Source organism: Trachinotus anak, unplaced genomic scaffold, assembly GCF_046630095.1.
Source record: "Trachinotus anak isolate AG129_WGS33_773 ecotype Australia unplaced genomic scaffold, CSIRO_AGI_Tana_v1 ptg000023l, whole genome shotgun sequence".
In the NCBI taxonomy this organism is placed as follows: Eukaryota; Metazoa; Chordata; class Actinopteri; order Carangiformes; family Carangidae; genus Trachinotus; species Trachinotus anak.
The window spans coordinates 9,113,691-9,132,187 of record NW_027273874.1 but is presented as its reverse complement, the minus strand read 5'-3'; the positions used below and the strand labels follow the sequence as shown (position 1 = coordinate 9,132,187).

Below are 18,497 nucleotides of genomic sequence, written 5' to 3'. Positions count from 1 at the left end.
AATGAGCTGTGAAAGGTCGTACCTAACGACCAATCACTGATCCCCATTGTTTTTATTCTAAATAGGGCCCCTATAGGGAGGTTTACTATTGAGATGTCATTGCAAATCTTCCATTGGATGTTTAAGAGAGAGGGGTTCTGAGATATAGATGTAAAGTTTGTCAGCCCTCGGGGGCCCCTAATAGCCTGGGGCCCCAAGCTGTTCCCTGCCTTGAGTGTTCTGAAGCTGAACGTCTGCACATCACACAGTCATTTGATCCATTGTTAAAATAAAACATTGTTAAAGAAGCTTTCACCTGAAGAAATCTGATTTTATGTCATATAAATTAAATAAAAAATATTGTGTAAAAGTTTCTGAGCCAGTCGTCTGTTCCCACCCCTCTGTCTTGTCCCAGGTCTGTACGGAGAAGTGGCCCGGTAAAAGCACAGATGGCACCGTCTACAGCATCTCCATGCTGATCCTGCAGTACTTCCTGCCGCTGTCCATCATCTCCTTCGCCTACGCCCGCATCTGGTCCAAACTGCGTGGCCACGTTAGCCCAGCGGAGAGCAGCGGCAACAGCAGTGCCGGCTCCGAGCGCCACCGCCGCCGCCGCAAGACCACCAAGATGCTGGTGACCATGGTGGTGGTGTTTGCCGTCAGCTGGCTGCCCTTCCACGCCTTCCAGCTGGCCACCGACATCGACAGCACGGTGCTGGACATGCGCGACTTCCGCCTGCTCTACACCGTGTTCCACGTGGTCGCCATGTGCTCCACCTTCGCCAACCCACTGCTGTACGGCTGGATGAACCGCAACTACCGCGCTGCCTTCCTCGCCGTCTTCAAGTGTCGCCGCGGAGGGGAGAGGGGGAGGAGCGGCCGGCTGGACAGCATTCACCCTGTCGGGGGAGGAGGGGGAGGGAGGGCAAAGAAGATAGTGCTTGAAACCCAGGATGTGGTGTCCACCCGCCTGAACGCCACCGACGTGTGAGAGCCTGAGGTAGGGGGAGATGAAGAGGGTGACGGAGGAGAGGACGGGGGAGATGACAAGACAATGATGGAGAGATGAGAGGCAGGAATGAAAAGAAAATCATTGTCAGGAAATCGTTTGTCCCCCGGAAGACAAGAGACGCAGCAAGAAAATTAGATTCAACACAGAGAGAGAAAAGAGGGGAGATAAAGATGAGAGAGAAAATAGAAACGACAGAGTGAGAGGACGCCGACGGGGGATTAAAGAGTTTTGGAGCCCAAAAATAGAGGAGAAGGCGTAGATGAGCAGGGATTAGAAGAAGAATGACAGAAGAAGGGAAGCAGAAGAGCTGCTGAAGGACTGAATGATGGTGAGTCCTCCAGGACCAATTGAAGCGCCATCGCTTTGAGGGTGTGACCTCATCGTGACACAGGACTCCAGCATGAAAGGGGCATGTGACACCGACAAACGTGAAAAGCTTCATTTTGAACGGACGGTTTCTGGTTGATGCGAAACATCGACTGTTTATCAAAAAGATTTGTTTCCTGGACACTGACGGTAAAAACTGATTCAACAGCAACCTTAGACTTTAATCTTGTCAACATAGGGCTTTACTCCATCTCCATTCCACTGCAGCTCGTACATTTAACCCAGAGTGGCTTATGAGGGGGGCGCGCAAGGACACAGAGGCAGGACACGGGGGTTCGAACATGTGGCCGTGCTGCGAGGATTTAAGGAGCAGCGGTGATTAGCCATGTTTTCCCAATGTGTACAATAAATTCAAAAAAATCTCGTATTCGGACGGAGCCGCGGAGGACGAGGATGCATGATGCAAGCTTTGTGAATCTCAGACACTCTTACAAAATGAAAATGTGTGTTTAATGTGGATTATCCTCCAGGGAAAGCCGGATGTAGGAGTGTAAATTAGAAAAGACAGAGGTGGGCAAATGGAGAATGTGACACACTGTGACTAAAAGGGGGATAAAGGGAAGAGAGAGGGAGAAAATGGTCAAAATACCACTGATTCTGATCAAAATGGAACTGATTTGATATTTGTTTTTTGTTTTTTTTCAGTAGGAAAGGAATAAGAGATGGAGCAGGAGGGAAAAAGCAATGAGAGGATCAGCTGGAGGTGGAAAAAAGTGAAATGTGGGATAATGAGGCAAAAAAAAGACTGAATGTTCCCGCAAGAGCGAGATCTCAAAAGAACAAGCTTCAATTTAGTGGGAAACAGCAGAGGAAGAATCCCAGCTTTACAAGAGGATGGATGAATGTTTAAAAACACACAAGCTCAAGTGATTTATTCCATCACTTGTTTTTTTGTGTTAATTCTGGCAGGTTGTGTTTTTCAGCTGTCTGTCAGGCTCACAGCAGAACAACATGAAATCTGCAGTAGAGATTTCACACCCTTCACTGACTTCAGATCAGCTCGTCTGAGGACTGGGATATTATTTTAAATTTTAAACTGATAATAATCTGGTGTTTAGTCACGGTGGGTGTCTGCACACGTTTTGCGCCACCTTTTAAGATTCATTACACACGTTTATCAGTGAATCAAGAAACAGAAGAGATTATATCCTCTTCTGTGACACTGTCAGCTAAAAAAACAAGGATAAAAATTGATGCATCAGAACCAGAGATGTAGGCAACATTACCCACAATGCACCATCAGTTGGGTGGGAGATTAGCAGCTAATGTAGCCTTTCAGCACAGACAGAGACGAGGGGGCTACAGAGGTGTGGTAAGCTTATTTATTTCTAACTCCACACCCCCACCACAACTTGTAGTCTTCAGCCCCAGCGACACACACTCAAGTGACATCACTCAAGGATAATTACCAGACTTCACACGGTCCCTCTGGACTCACAAGAAGCTTCATACAGCTTCTTCATGAACGCAGTCTCTTGAGACTGGGAGACAGAAACAGGCATCAAACTCTGAATTCCTCTCCGTCCGTGCACAACAACAGAAAAGCTCAGCCAATTAAAAGGATAAATTGAGGTGAAGGGTTCAGGTGTCTCAGTGAAGGAGGTGAGATCTGTGTGCAGCCCGAGGGCAGAAACACACAAAATGTGGCCAGGAACTAAATGAGCTGCATTTATGTTGAACACACTTTTTCAATTTGCTTTCACAGCGATGCCAGAGAGCCTCAGTGAGCACCAGCTCATTTGCAGTAATGCAGCAGAGGCTCAGCTGGTGTGGGAGGGAGCTGGTCTGGAGTCAGTCTTGTTGTCACCACCTACTGCAGGTGGGGCCAGTCCATTGATCTTGTCAAACTGATGTTTAAAAGCTGTCACATGCATCAGCTCCACTCCTCCTGAGTGGCCGTAGCCGAACCAAACAGAACATACAAACCTCATCACTGACATAAAACCAAATTGTTCCAGTTTGTGAAACACAGGCAGAAACTACAACCAACAGCTAAATATTAAGAAGTTATTCACAGTTATATACTGAAAGTCTGATTGCAACCGGTTTCCACCGGGTTCCAAGTCACATTCATTTACCTGAAATTTGTCTTAAATTTGGACACTACCTGCTCATCTCTTGCCCCTACATATCCCATCATGCTCCTCTCATAGAAAACGAAAGGTGCGTCAGTTGCGTTTCCGTCCTGTGTGTAGATGCTGCTTAACAAACTCACAGGCTTTTAAATTCAGTGTGCTACACTGTAGGTATATTTCTGACCAGCTACAGTATCAACACTACACCGTCAGCTAATGTGAAGAAACTCACCTCCATTAGCGCCACGTTTCGCTATCAGATGATTGAGTTTTCACACACACAAATAATCCCACCGTTAGGTCTGGCTCTTTCACTTTGCAAATTAAATTCATTGCTCAAAATGCCATTACCAAAAGTCATTTCGTTTATGTGTTTAAAATTTAATTGCCATATCGTAATTGCAACTTTGTTTCCCTCTGGAGCAGAATCAACATATTAATTGTGTGTAAACACAGAAGAATGAGTAACGACCTGCAAACACTTTGCCCACTGAGTGAACGTTAAAGCGGGAACTAGTTTGACCTGTTAAATAAACTGAGGAATAAAGATAAATCCTTCATTTTTCTGAACTTAACCTGCGTCCCTATCTTGTCTTGTCCTCTTTAAATCCCCCGATCAGCGTACCCTCTCTCTCTCTATCTCTGAGCTGCATCACCGCATCGCCCAACCTGCAATCCCACAATCCCTCTGTTCCCTCCCACTGAACCTTAACAGCTGTTTATCTCCGTCCTCGTTTCAGCTCCTCGTCTGTCTCCTCTCCGCTCTCTTTCCCTATTAATGCATGCCTCAAAAAAGATAGAGATGGTGTCTCTCTCCAAGGGCAAAGATGAAATAACTATGAGAAATGTCTGCTTTGTTTTGGTACGATTAAGTGCAGTCACAAACATTCCCCACGAAAACTATAGTTTCCAATGAAGGATTTTATTCCAGAACAGCTGAAAAGTTGTTTCTCACTCAATATTTTAAACATGCACTTGACTGTATCCACCTCAAACATCACCATTCTCTAGGCCAGTCGTTTTAAAAATAAACCATAATGTGCTTTAGTTCAATGACAGCAGGTCAATGAGTTAAAATCCCTGGATTTAAGTTGGATCTTTGTACAGGTAAACTTTGAACAACATCTACTCACATGGAAGCAGGTCAGATAGAGGTTCAGGAAGACACTTTGACATCATCTGGTTTGCTCTGAATCCCCAGAGCTATCCCACAATGCAGTGCACGGACAGGGCATTGTCCACTCTTGTCAACAGAGTTGGGAATTGGGAGTTATTGTGAGGTGTCCAGGGTCCTGAAAGTAAAAGTCCAATTCACTGGGGCACTTCAAAGCTTGGATGGACATAAAAGTCTCCTGGCTGAGCACAAATGATGAATTGTGTTCGAAAATATCTGGTAAAAAGTCAAAAGGTACAAACCAGTTTGCATGAAAACAAAAGGAAAGTAGTCAACTACATCTCCCAAGGTGCATTTTTGGTAATAAATATCCAATAACACTTCAGGTGTTACAGTAATTCCCAGTTTCCAACTTGCAAATAATGATCAACTTCCCGAATTGTACAATTATATTCAATTTGGCACTTAATAATACAGATTAAAAGTCAAACAAACACGGAGGAGTTCATGAACATGAGCTTTGAGAACAGAAACTAAAAACAGTGACGTAAAAAATGTTATGAACCTCTCCTTTAAATGCTCCACGTGTGTTTTTCAGTTTGTCGTTGTTGATTTGAGGAAAAGATTTTCACAGACAGTTCCTCGGTGATGATGCTCTGATGTGTTTCTGATGAGGTTTGTGACAGGAAGACACAGATGCTGCTCGACCTTTATTAAACATGAATGTAAACTGCTTTGTAACATGGCTGTAATGTTCTACGTTGTGTAATTCTGTGTAAATACTGACCGTGTAAAAGACTGTAACCAAGCACAAACTGTTGGCCTTTACCTGTGTCCAACAACCAATGTACTATTCAAGCACAAATACGCCTCTGGGGTCTTTCTTACTCTCTGTGTGTGTATATGTGCGTGAGCTTGTTTGACCATATTTGTGGGGACCACTACTTATGTTGTGTCCAACTGCATGTCTTTGCTTTCCAAGTTCAAAAGGCTGTTTGAGCGTTAACACTTTTGGGTTGGGGTTAAGTGTTAGGGTTTGGCATTCAGTTGTGATGATTACGGTTAAGGTAAGGGGCTCAGTGATGGGACCCCATAAATATAGGAAGACAAGGATATGTGTGTGCATGTGAGAGCATTTCACGGTTGATTTGCATGGCCGCTGTTCAGATCTAATTAGTTTACTCTCAGCAGATCCTATTTAGCTTTAAGTATGAGTACGCAGGTCTCCATGGCGACCAGAGTTTTGAGAACTTTCCATCTTGATATGCATCATGCAAACAGCTCAAGTTTGGCTCGTTATCCAACTGCAGCACAAGATGAATACAGATTCAGCAGATTTGTTTTTCCATTTAAAACTTGAAGACGCCATATGTTTGGTTCCAGTCTAATTTGAGTGTGTTATGCACAAAATAAAAATCCCAGAAGAGATTTTGAGAGAGTCTCCACACTTCTGACAAATGCTTTTACTGAACAGCAATTATGAGCCTGCTGCTTATAATTGATGATCTACTTTATGTTTGTAATGGATCACAGAGTTTGGTTCAGCACCAGGTGGGTGTTTATATAATGATTATATATTACAGTGACTTACATAAAGCTGCATAAAAATCCTCAAAAAAGAACAATTTTCCATAGGTTTTTGCAATAATTTTAGCAAACTATACATCACTTTGAAATCGTTTTGACACCAAACCCTTCAAACTGTCACTTTGTTTTATACATATTTATATATATATATATATGTGTGTGTGTGTGTGTGTGTGTGTGTGTGTGTGTGTATTTATATATGTAAAAAAGCTTCCATTTATCTCCAATGTCAACCATAGGCAGGATCACAGCTACAGGACCATTCTTCAGTGCCTAGTGTTTTTTAAACCACCTCCTGCTTCACTGAACAGTTTTTACAATTTAACACATGCTGTCCAGAACCACTGACATCCATCTAACGCTGGCGCTGGATCCCATCTGGCAGCTCCAGGTGTGATCCACTTCAGCAGAAATATCAGTGACGTTGTTTTCTCGTTTGAGGTGACTGATGTTCAGTCACAATTAGTTTGCTTCACTGTGTAGTAAAGGACAATACAAAAAAAAACAAAACACAGTTTATAGTAAATGTGAGAGCAGGGAGCTGTAATTTTGTCATCCATTCCAATCAGTTCTCAGAGTGTTCATAACCATCAGGAGACTTTTGACATAAGGGAGATAACACACACCTCCCCTAGCATCTGTTACCAGTCATTTTTAAGAGTATAAAAAATGGAAGTTCAGAGATGACAAAAATTTGTTTAAATTATTAGAGTAAATACTCAGATTTCATATTTAAGAACATGATGGATGGATAATAATTGATGAATAATTTAATTTGCAATTCAGTTTTCAAGCTTGAAATCTTATCATTAGCTTTTTCGAAACTTAAAATGTTCACCAAACTAGAGCCCAATTGATAAATCAGCCAGGCTGATTTTAGCTTATCACAGATATACTGCTATCAGGGTATATGTCAGCCAATAATAACTAATTGCCATAAGTGCTAATTACAGAACAATGTCACATTGAATTTGCCTTCATTTCCCTTAAATCCGTTCCTTTAAATACATAATCTTGTTTATCTGTGAAATTAAAAAATGCTGTTTAACAGTAGCATAAAAGCTCATCATCGAACTCAGTACTCACTAATTAGTGTGACCTATACAGTATTTAGCTATACACCTGTATACGAGCAGTGAAACCCTTTAGTGTGTTGAATAGATTTTTATTTTTTTTAGCAAAATTCAATTTTTTATTGTGTTTTTCTTCTTTCAACATTTGCATACTCTACCTTTAAAGTACATGTTTAGTCTTTATTTATTTAGCTTTTATTTTGACAGGTGAAAGCAGTGACGAGAGAGGAAATGAGGGAAAAGAGATGAGGGAGGACACGTAGCAAATGTCCCTGACTGGACTCAGATCAAGGACTTAGTATTTATATAGTCCACTTCTTAAATCCCCGTTCCACCATGAAACCAATTTCTGTTTTTCATTTGCATTTAAACTGTGGCAGGTTTCTCCTCGTCTCCGTTTCTAAAATCTGACCTCCTGTCACCAAATTCAATTAAATTTGAAAAAGTTTAATTAGTCAAGAGTTTAATATCATCACTTCTTGACTTCTGTACATCAGATGGGTATTCATTGACGTTCATGGAAAAATGATTTTGGAAAGTGAATGAGCAACTACACAGTGACTCAAACTACCTTGCCCTTCAGCAATTTGCTTTCCTGGCTCCGGTGGAGCTTCTGAAGGCTGACGGTGCAAAACACATTCCATGAACAGTTTAAATGATGAGTCTGCATGTGAAGTAAGGGAGCTTATGTGCCCAGTAAGATGTTATCCAGATACATAAAGGTCACTGTAAAACTCTATAAAGCTAAAAGAGCACATACCATGGTGTGAATTCAGCCATCATACCTGCAGATTTCTCATGAAGCAGCTTGATTTGTAATGTCAGGATGAGCATCTGCAGAACAAATGTCAACTCATTCTTCAGTTTAATAAATACCGGAAGAGCATCCAAGTGAGTCATCCGGTCAGCTAAAAGCATGCCTATATGCACAAACACACACTGGGTGACTCATCCACCAACACTTTTTCTTCATACACCCTCACCCACACCCAGACAAAACTTGATCAAACCTAAATGTCTCCTCATCTCTACAGAAGAGCTCTGATCTCCACTGAACTTTCAGGCCCAACACAGGAAATTACGCCAAACACACATTTTAACCAAAAGAAAATGTGAATGTATTAAAGAGATACTTTCAGTTATTATTTGGGTTGTGTGAGGTAGTTATCTATAGATCGTGTTTTACCTGCAGTAGATTCAGATCAGTATGCTGCCAGTTTCCTTTAGAACTACAGACAGTTTTACCATGGGAGTCTATGGGGATTGACTCACTAATGGAGCCAGACTTTAGTAGTCATTCAAAGAACAGCATCACTTTTCAGCCCCCAAGGTTGCCGCTTGATGAAAATGCACATTTTTACTGCCTGATCCCCCCGGCCGGCAGGTTTCTCCACATGGATGTCAGTGGGACTGCAGTCGCACTGTGTGGGACGACACATTAAGTCAGGCTAATGAGGAATGAGTTATTTTGTGAGCAGAGCTACATAGGAATTATTATGTTGGTTTATCAGAAGTACTAGTTTTGAGCAGCTGCAATGAATATGTTTTAAATATTTCATATTCATGAGTTTAACAACCAAAATGGCAGAATAACAGACATGAAACAGATGTATTTGCAGGGTCACCTATGTAGGAGCTTTCAGGAATCCAATGGTGACCACTGTTGGATGAGTTGAGCACTATACCAGCATTAGCATGGAAGCTCTGACCAGGGTGTAATAGTTACATCAGTGGTTATTGATGGTGTAAGACAGAAAATTGTAGAGATAACATTTAGTGAGAGATAGAATCAAAGAGAGAAAGACAGACACGTCAGGTAAGACGAAAATAAAGACAGAGGGAGTAAACAGAAGGAGATGGATCACGTTGACAGTGATAAGGAAAGAAGGTGAGAACATGGAGAGAGACAGGGGGCCCCACACATGGAGGACAGAGAGTAATAGCTTATTTCAGTCCATATAGTCCCAGTTGACTTGAGCTGATGGGATAATGGTTGGTATTAGGGGACAGAATCAATGGCTTTGACCTTTACGACAGAACACTGGATTCCAATTTCATTCTGAACCGTAACGACTCAGCCCGGCCGCCAGTGAGAGTGAATTACAGGCTGCAGGGACAGATTGGTTTGATGTGGACGTATAAAAGGTGTACATAATGATAATGCAGAAAGATTTCCCATGATTACCTCTTTAACTTGAAGAGGAAAGAAATAGAAGAGTCGGTGGATTGTGAAAACTGCTTGTTATGCTGTAGCAGATGGATGTGTGTCTGTGTGTATATATATATATATATATATATATATATATATATAATATCTCACCAAATCCTTTGTCTGTGCAAGGATGAGCATGTCTGGTTCGACCTGCTTTAATGTATTCTGTAAGCAAATAGAAGTGATTATCAAATCTGAGCATCGAGTCGACACTTTTGTTCTTTGTATGTTCTTTTGGAAGAGAAATTAAAGCTAAAAACAGAAGACAGAGGAAGCATCTCCCTACATCTGGATCTCCTCTCATAACCGTACTTATATTGAGTTTATCATCCAAAGAGGCTAAAGTCTTTGTAGAGTTTGGGAGAGCCTTCTAGTGTTAAGTAACAAAGAGAGAAACCAAAATTAATCTTGTCCCTGAGGTTCAAGTGTTATATTACATCATTATGCCCAGGTCTGGTCCTATAATGTATGGAGTATTTTCCTGTTTTAATGGTCCCATATTGTATAAAGGTAAATGTCCATATGTTTTTTGATTATAAAGCAGGTCTAGGTTCTATATTAATACTATGAAAGTATCAGTCCACAGGAAAAATGCACACAGCGAGGAGAAAACTACACTGAGATGGTTTTTGGTACTTGTCATGTTGTCATGTGTGACAACTCATCCATCTCTATGAGCAGTCGTCCTCACTTTCATAAAAAACGTCCTTTCTTTTGAAAATGTCTTTGCTTTCCAAAAGAATATTGTCCCTTTTCATTTGTTGTTCTCACTTTCCTAAAGTGCTCTGACTTTCTACTGATATTCCAGTTTACAGGTAGTCCTTCATTAAACAAGAATACCCTCAGTTTCCTAAAATGTCCTTGTTTTCAAAAGATGTCCTTCCTTCCCAGCTGCTTTCTCTTCACTGGCAATCACTTTCTCCACATTTTCACCTTTCTAAAGAGAACAGTTCTTGCAACTCTCCCCAAACTATTTTTTGCTGAATTATGAGGACATACCATCATTCTAAGATAATCAGTTGCATTCCAATGTGCATTAAAAGGACACACCTGATACAGTATATGGGGACAAATTGTTCTACACAACGCAGTACAATACCACTGTGCTTTGCAAAGACAGACCTGACCTGTGAGGACATACATCGGCCCACAGTGCAGGGGAAATGAAGGACCCAGTCTTTTGAGGACATGGGATCAATTGTTATCCTTGAGCTGAAATGAATTAACCCAAACCTAACCCTAACCCTAACCCAGGCTGTGGGGGTCTCCACTTCTACATGCAGTCATGAGCCAGGTCTGCGAGGCCCCTCCTGACACATACTAAAAAAAATTACAAAAGCAGTTTTGCAAAAATGTAAAACATTTCTTTTGGGGTTTTTTGTTCAAAATCACTACAGATGGTAGTCCAAACTTGGTCCATATATTGTGACAATCCCCTGTTGGTGGGAATGTATGTGTGAATGTGTGTGTCATCCTCAATTATTTTCTCACAAACATCTTCCAGAAAGTGTTCAGACTTTCCAGAAACACCTTAGTTTGCAAAAAGTCAACTCTAAACAAAAATTGTCCCCATTTTCTACATTTGTTTTCAATTCCCAGAATATCCTAATTTTCCAAAAATGCACACACTTAGCGGAGAAGTTCTTTACTCTCTGATATCCTCAATTTCCACTAATTTCTTCTCTTTCTAAAAAAGAGAAGAAGTCCTCAAAATGTCCTCAAATGGTTAAGGTCTCCATTAGTCCTCACAAAGACAGATGTACAGGAACACACACACACCAAACCAAATAATTGTCCTCACTTTGGTAGTGGTTCAAAACAAATGGCTTTCATAATTATTGAATGGTGACAGCGTAGACGTAATGTTGGTTGGCTGAAAGAGCCACGGCCAAAACAGTCAGAGTTGACTGATAGGAGAACAAGATGTTGACTGTAAAAATGGTGAAAGTGTAACTGGTTTTGGCTCTGACAAAGGTAATAAATTACATATCTCACACACACTGTGGAAAAGGCCAAGGTATGAATGGTTGAGCTCCAAAATTTAATCCTCTATGTATCCCAGCCATTCACAGCAAAAATTCATGACTTCATGATTGTGCAGTCTGAACATCTCAAAAGAAACAGTTGCAGTGTAGTCTGATCCAAGGTCATAGTGAAATGTAAGGTCATAGAACTTCTACTAATACTTTAAAAACTGGCTGAGAGTATTTTGTTTTAGTGTTAATGTAGGTCATCTGTCATGCTCATCTGGTCTAAACAATGACAAATTGCTGGACCTAGAAATACAGCCAGTGTGGTGTAAAAAAAACTAAATATAAGGCAGTCAGACAGAAAATTGAATGAAGGGAAAAGATTAGTAACAGACCTGGAAACTCAGATAAAAAATACGGTGTGAAATATTTGAACTACCTATATCTCTGAGGCCCTAAGCAGTAAATACATCCTGTCCCAAATATACCATTTCCCAAGTAAGAACATTAACTTGTTAAAGAACCTAAAAATCAAATTACGGCTCTGACATGTGAAAACATGACATAATTATCTGACCTCTGAAGGTTTCTGGCTCCATCTGCTACAACTCTAAACCCTGCTCACGCAAAAAGGACAGAAGGAAGTTTATTCACTGAATGGATTTTGTTGAATAATAAAGAATAAGGTTCCATGTTGTGTAATGTGATTTTTGATTTTTGAAAGTTATTTTTGGCTGGAGTGTTGGACAGCAGGCTGCCTCTGATGCAGGGATGAGTTTGAAATACAAACAGATCCATAATGGTTGCAGTAAAATATTGATTTATTTAATGGAACTTTGAAATGTAGGTCACACCGATTCACTGCGATGTCTCTCTTTTCGACCACTGCTCATTTGGCTGCCATCATATAAAAAGAATGGATGGTTGCAACGTTCCCGGTGCTCCAAAGCAGAATGAATGGAAGACAGAAGCGGGAGACTTTTGCTCTGACTTCTCCACAGAAACAACCCGTCCCTGCAGCTGTGGTCTGGATGTTGGTTTTCCATGTTTCAGCCCTCAGCTGTCACTCATCTGTTTCCTGCTATCCATCACCACGCTGTAACATGCAGAGCCTGTCTCCTGTGGCTGCGCATAGACGGATGCCACTTCTGTCCAACGCTACTGAGGCTATACATGTGTGACTGTACTGTATGACCTCGACATTTCTGCAGGCTGCCTCCACTTCAGCCATGACCAACTGTGCAGTTTTGTAAACTGGAACCAGTACTATTTACAGCAGTTCCTACTACTTACACTGCTGGTACGTCATAGGATTCTGCTGATACTCTTACTCTTAGTGAAAATGATCAGCTGGCAGTACTATGTCACATCATGTCACCTTGTTTTATTTCATTTTACGTTGTTATATCACTTCCTTTCTCTTTGTCTTGCTTCACCAAAAAAAACAGTCTATGAAATGTGATACACAAATAAACTCGCCTTACTACTAAAACTACTCTTGCTGCTGCTACTGTTACTACAGCTGCTGCCCCTCCCCGATGCTGCTGCTGTTAGCACCAGAGTCCTGTCAGTTTCCTCCGGCGAGTGTTTTTCTGCTGGTGTGAGTCCGTCAGATCTGAGGTCTAACAACTGTCCCCTCAGGCTCAGCTCAGTGTGAAACTTGTCAGACAGTCCCACACTGGAGCAGCCAAGAAAACATCAATAATTTGTCACCAAACACACACACACACACACACACACACACACACACACACACACAGTGACACAGAAATATGTAGAAACATGCACATTCAGTCAGTCTCTGCATAATAGGGCAGAAAACACACATTTAGACACAGTTGATCGGTTCTCTACAAACACATATCAGTACATTGTGAACAGTGCCCTGATCAGTTTAACAACAACCGACCAGGGCAGACACAGTGTGTGTCTTTGTGTGTGTGTTTGTTACACTGTGGGCACTCAACTTCCCATTATGGAAAAGCAAGTCCCGTAAATCATACCATTTTAGGCTGAAGATTTGGTTTAAGTTTAGGGCAAGCTGAGAAAACACCATCAGGTTTTTATTAATCTTGTACTCTGTGTTTTAATTGGCCTTCCTGTGCAGGCTGAGCATGTGACACCGGACACGATAGCTGTTATCCGGCAACAATTCAGGGGCCATATCCTTCAGAATATGTAATCTACAAAGGTGTGGCCCTTTGTATTATAGAGCACATCAGCCCACAGAGGCTGGTCTGGTCTATGGAGGATTTTCATTTTGTGTCACCAGCTGTGCCAGCCCTTACCGTTGCGTTGCAAAGAGCAGCTCCTGTTGCGTAACAACCTTCACAACACGTAATGTTTTTTCACAAAAACTTTCATTATTGGCACGCAATGAAGGTTGGGACACAAAGGTTCCACCCGTTGGAGCCTTGGCGCCGTGTTTCTCAGCCTCGTTTGAAGGAGCCATTGAAATGGGACAAAGCTGATGTTGAGCTCACACTGAACATGAGCACAAAGTCGTCTGGTTGGATTTGTCCGGCAACAATTCTAGTAGTTTAGTAAAGTTTATTCAAACAAGTTGGCTGTGTCCTCAGTGTTGGCAAAAAGAGAGAAAAGAAGTGTTACTTTTTGCAGAGAACAAGAAGGAAACAAGAACAATATGGAGCCGCAGATGGCTGGAAGATGCAGGCTGAATAATCAGTCCCATGTCACTACAGCAACAGATTTAGCCACAACATATAAAATACTTAAAACAAGCTCACTACAGTTTAGAACAGACATTTTCAAAGCAGCTGTACGGTAAACCAGACCCTGGAAATGCTCACACTCTAAGAAAGTTTCTGACATCCTGGAAATCCAACTGATTCTCCAGGAGCCAGATGACTGATCATTCAAGTGATTAATCAGGTGACGTGACCCTGCTCAAACACGCTGAAGGACAACCAGTCTGTCCGAAACTCAGCCTGATTTTAAAATTAGTCAGCGGCGACATATTCTGGGCTAAAATCGGGTCAAATCTGTGAAGTGTCTGGCCGGGCTAAGGTAAGGACCAGGGTTATGTAAGTCAATGTAATGTCCTCTGAAGTGATGGAAACATGACTTATGTATTCATCATTTATGTATTGAATTCCTATGTAACATGTCAAACCCACCAGAACTGCAATAAGCAGCACTGAAAATGTTCTCTTTCTCCTCTGATTTTCTTCTTTCCGCTGACAGAAGAGAAAACGCAGTAGAGAGTACGAGCTGTGACAAACAACAAATTGATATTAAAAGTCTGACACAGCGCTACATGTCACAGACATTCTCCCACAGTTTAAGCTGCTCACGATGAGTCGTTCATGCAGAAAATACACAAGTTTCATCACAAATTGAGGATGAAACTGAAAGCCTGAAGAATCCCTGACAATTCAGATTATACAGCTTTGCCCGGGTGTTGGGTGTGAACACTGTGTGCTCTGTATTAGCAGGGACCTGACTGGTCAAACTCTTGAATTCCCTCACTTGTGAAGTACTGGTCTGAGTCTTGGAGAATGATTAAAAAAAGATATGAAACAGTGAAATAAATAATTAGCCACAACAGTGAAGGATAGAAACCAGATTACACCTAGAATCACTCAGATTTCATCATTGCAGGTACGGGTCTGTGGAGGACTTGATTAATACTCTGAGTTTCAGATCCAGCTGCAGTTTAATCAAGCTACGTGAAATTTGTTTTTAACACACACACACACACACACACACACACACACACACATATATATATATATATATTACAGCAGGAGGAGAGAGGAAGCTCAAGAACAAGCTGACCTTGAGATTATGTACAGCCTTTATTTCCTGTAGTGTGGTACTGATGTAAGATACAGTGTATATGTTGTTTTGCTTAATGAATATATAAAGTGAAGAATGGAAAAAAGGATTGTGACAGAGACAGTCAACATACACATACACAGGTACGCAACACACCGACAAGCTCTAAAACTGTCAGCAGCTACAAATCCCTGAGCGCTCCGACAGAAATCATCTGAAGTGTAGACGGAGCAAGTAAATAATGTCACTGTTGCACAGTACTGACATTTTTTTCCTTCTAGTTTCAGATACAACCACATTGAACAGTAGATTTGCATTTTGCTTAAAATTGTTATTCATGTACTTAAGCTAATTGCTGCCACCTTAACAAAAAATATTCAGTTTCTTGTTATAATGAGACATTTTTGGCATTTTTATGACATATTTTCTTCTTCTCACTAAATCATTCCATCTTAATGTGAAATATTTCATGCAATAACATATCATTTTATCTTAAAGCTTTGGAGAAAAGCCAGTTTATAAAAACAAACCATTTTCCAGGCTGTATGTAGGATTACAAATTAAACATGCGAGGGTACACCGTGTGACATGGAGGCTGCATGTGTGAAACATAGGATCACTCCCTCCTGTATTCATTTTGACTCATTTCACAGCATAAAACAATCGTAACAATGCCATGATTTCCAATCTGCATGTAATCAGCGCTTCCTAATCCCCTGAATGTGGCCACCGGGACTAACAGCTAATTTCACTGAGGTTTCCTCCAGCATCTTGAATTAATAATTACCAGCAGGTAGTTTCAGTCTTTTTTAATTGGTCAAGGACACTCATCAGCTGTGCCAATAATAGCCATAGAGCTCCACTACCGGCACTTTATTAGAAATATAATTGCTTGTTATGCTAAATAATATGTACGCCATGGGGGTAATACGTCATATTTCTTTTTTTTTTCCTGTTTCATTTCTTCCTTATATTCCCAGGGTTAAAGAAAACCTACTACTCTGACATTAACAAGTCATTTTTAACAGCAACGACTCCACATTTACATTAGTTCTATATTCAGATTGAAATGGAGATGACTGCTTCTTCATTGTCCTTTAAAATTAAACACTCACACATTGGATAGCTTGTCTGTTTATTATTATTATTCATGACTAGTTCTTTTGAAGGCAGAACGTCTCCCTCCAGGGTTATCATCCATTAGGACTTTTATTCATAAATGAGTTGGTGAAATCCATCCAGACTTCTGCTCCTCTCCTCTGATTGTTTTCCACCACTGTGAATTCCCTCCAGTAACACACACCCCTGATTGACTGGGATGCATAGGCACAGTATATATTTACCTTCTGATGAGCTCCTGTGCAATTCACATAGATTCAAGACATTAGAAGCGTTTAATCCCACGGGCCAAACCTGAAGCCAACTTCTCATTTCAGCTCGGTGTTAAAGTCCAGTTAACAAAAAGAGAAAAGAAAGAAAGAGAAAAGAGGAGCAATCTGATCTTTTAAGACAAATAGATGCTACACAGGTATGAATCTGTTCTCTCTGTGACTCCAAATAAAGTCCTTTTTTTTGTTCTCTGCTCCAATGTGCTAACATGAGAATGTTCATATGATTATGTTCAGAAAAGTACAGTCACCTTTTCTTGTGTTGCTGCCCCTGAAACATAAAAAAATCCTCAGTTCATCACCACCTTAACATTACATCCAGGTATGACAGGTGAACATGTCATTTCATAAACCCTGCAGGCACACATTTGGCCAGCGACACTGTGATACATCGATGTCTGATTGAATGTAGGTTGCGACCCGGTTGCAACGTCGAGTACTTCAACTTCAATGTCAGGACGTCCGGTGCCAATGTTTTAAGTTGTGTTGTGAAGTCACTAAAATCCAGCGTCTTCCAAATGTTTAATGCCGCCTCCATCATGACATACAAAGCACTGACATTGTGACGTTTAGCAGATGTTGCGTTTTACTCCAACTCCAATGTCAATTAGCCAACTTTGGGTTTTGACGTCGTTAGAGTCCAACGTATGTCTGGCGTTACGATGATATCCAGTACCTGCTGAGATGATAAGGTCTGGTTGACACTGGGTCAGTCTGTGTTCCAGTTCATCCCAAAGGTGCTGGATGGGTTTGAGGTCAGGACTCAACACACAACCACTTTAAACTGGGAGCACTATTTCTTTTTGGATGTGACTTTGTGCACTGGGGCATTGTGATGCTGTCTTACCCGGACTGTCCACTGTCTATTAGGTCATGCTGTGCTGCAGCAATAGGACTAGACCTAGACCCAAACCTGGAAAAACAGACCTAGACCAAAAGTGTAAAAGTCCATCCACTGAGTATACAGTCTATAATTTTTAACATTCGTTTGAGTTGTGCCACTGAGGTAAAGATTTACAACTGGAAAGTCTAATTGATTTGCAAGTTACCATGGTAATAACTGTCTCTCACTATCCCGCTCAAATTTTGAGACTTAGTGGTGTGTGTGTTCGTGTACTGTGTTGTGTGTGTGAGTGTGTGTGTGTGTGTGTGTGTGTGTGTGTGTGTGTGTGCATGTTTTCTACTGATGTCTATCAATGACTTCTTTATTGGAAGTGTCTGTCTGATCTTCCCTAAGAGCCGGTGGGTGGGCTGAGACAGCTGACTGCAGCTGTCAACATCTTCAACCAATTTAGCAAAGTGCAGGAAATTATGCAAATTACATGGGTAATGATCACACTGATCGGTTAAATTACTGGTTAGAGCCTATAATTATGCCCAAGCATTTCTCAAGGGAATCTAATCAAATGTAAATTTTCCTCTATAAAGCAGTCTTCAGATTGTTTCCTCTTTGAGGGGCTGTTCACTGAAACTTGTTGATGGGAGATTGCTGCTTAAGAGCAGATGAATGTGGACAGGTAGAGGTGACACTGGGCTTTGATTTCAAGTCAGACAGCAGCAGTTTCAGGGAAGTTTCATCATCGACAGTTCAGAGTTTGTCTGATTAGTGTGCAGTTATTTTCGATTTGTGCCTTAGTTAATGATGCAGAATTTTGACTCTCCAACAAAAGAAGTTAATAGCTGTGACTTCATTCATTCATCAATTTTGAAAGTGGAACACTAGCAGCATGTAAAAAGGCTCCAAGAAGTCAACAAGGGATGGAAACAGTGTTGTTTTTATTGACTGACAAATTCATTTTATTTCAGCTCATATCCAAACATGGGGCCTCGCTCAATGTAACTGTTAATGTTTTTCTGCCACATGGTCGACTCACCTCACTTTTGGTTCCAGGTGCTTCTTTT

At 41.1% G+C, this 18,497-nt stretch overlaps 1 protein-coding gene across 4 annotated transcripts in view; it reads left to right on the top strand.

Annotated features, from left to right (window-relative positions):
- npy2rl (neuropeptide Y receptor Y2, like) overlaps window positions 1-3,145 on the top strand; it is a 47,497-nt gene extending 44,352 nt beyond the window's left edge. For 3 of the 4 annotated variants that reach the window (XM_071459905.1, XM_071459906.1, XM_071459904.1), the window contains exon 6: window positions 395-1,588. In XM_071459905.1, the coding sequence (XP_071316006.1) occupies window positions 395-970 (576 nt within the window). In that variant the 3' untranslated portion in view covers window positions 971-1,588. Of the gene's footprint in view, window positions 1-394; window positions 1,589-2,023 lie in introns of those variants that run through there. The other variant, XR_011684801.1, reaches the window with a different exon arrangement.
- Window positions 3,146-18,497: the final 15,352 nt, after the last annotated feature.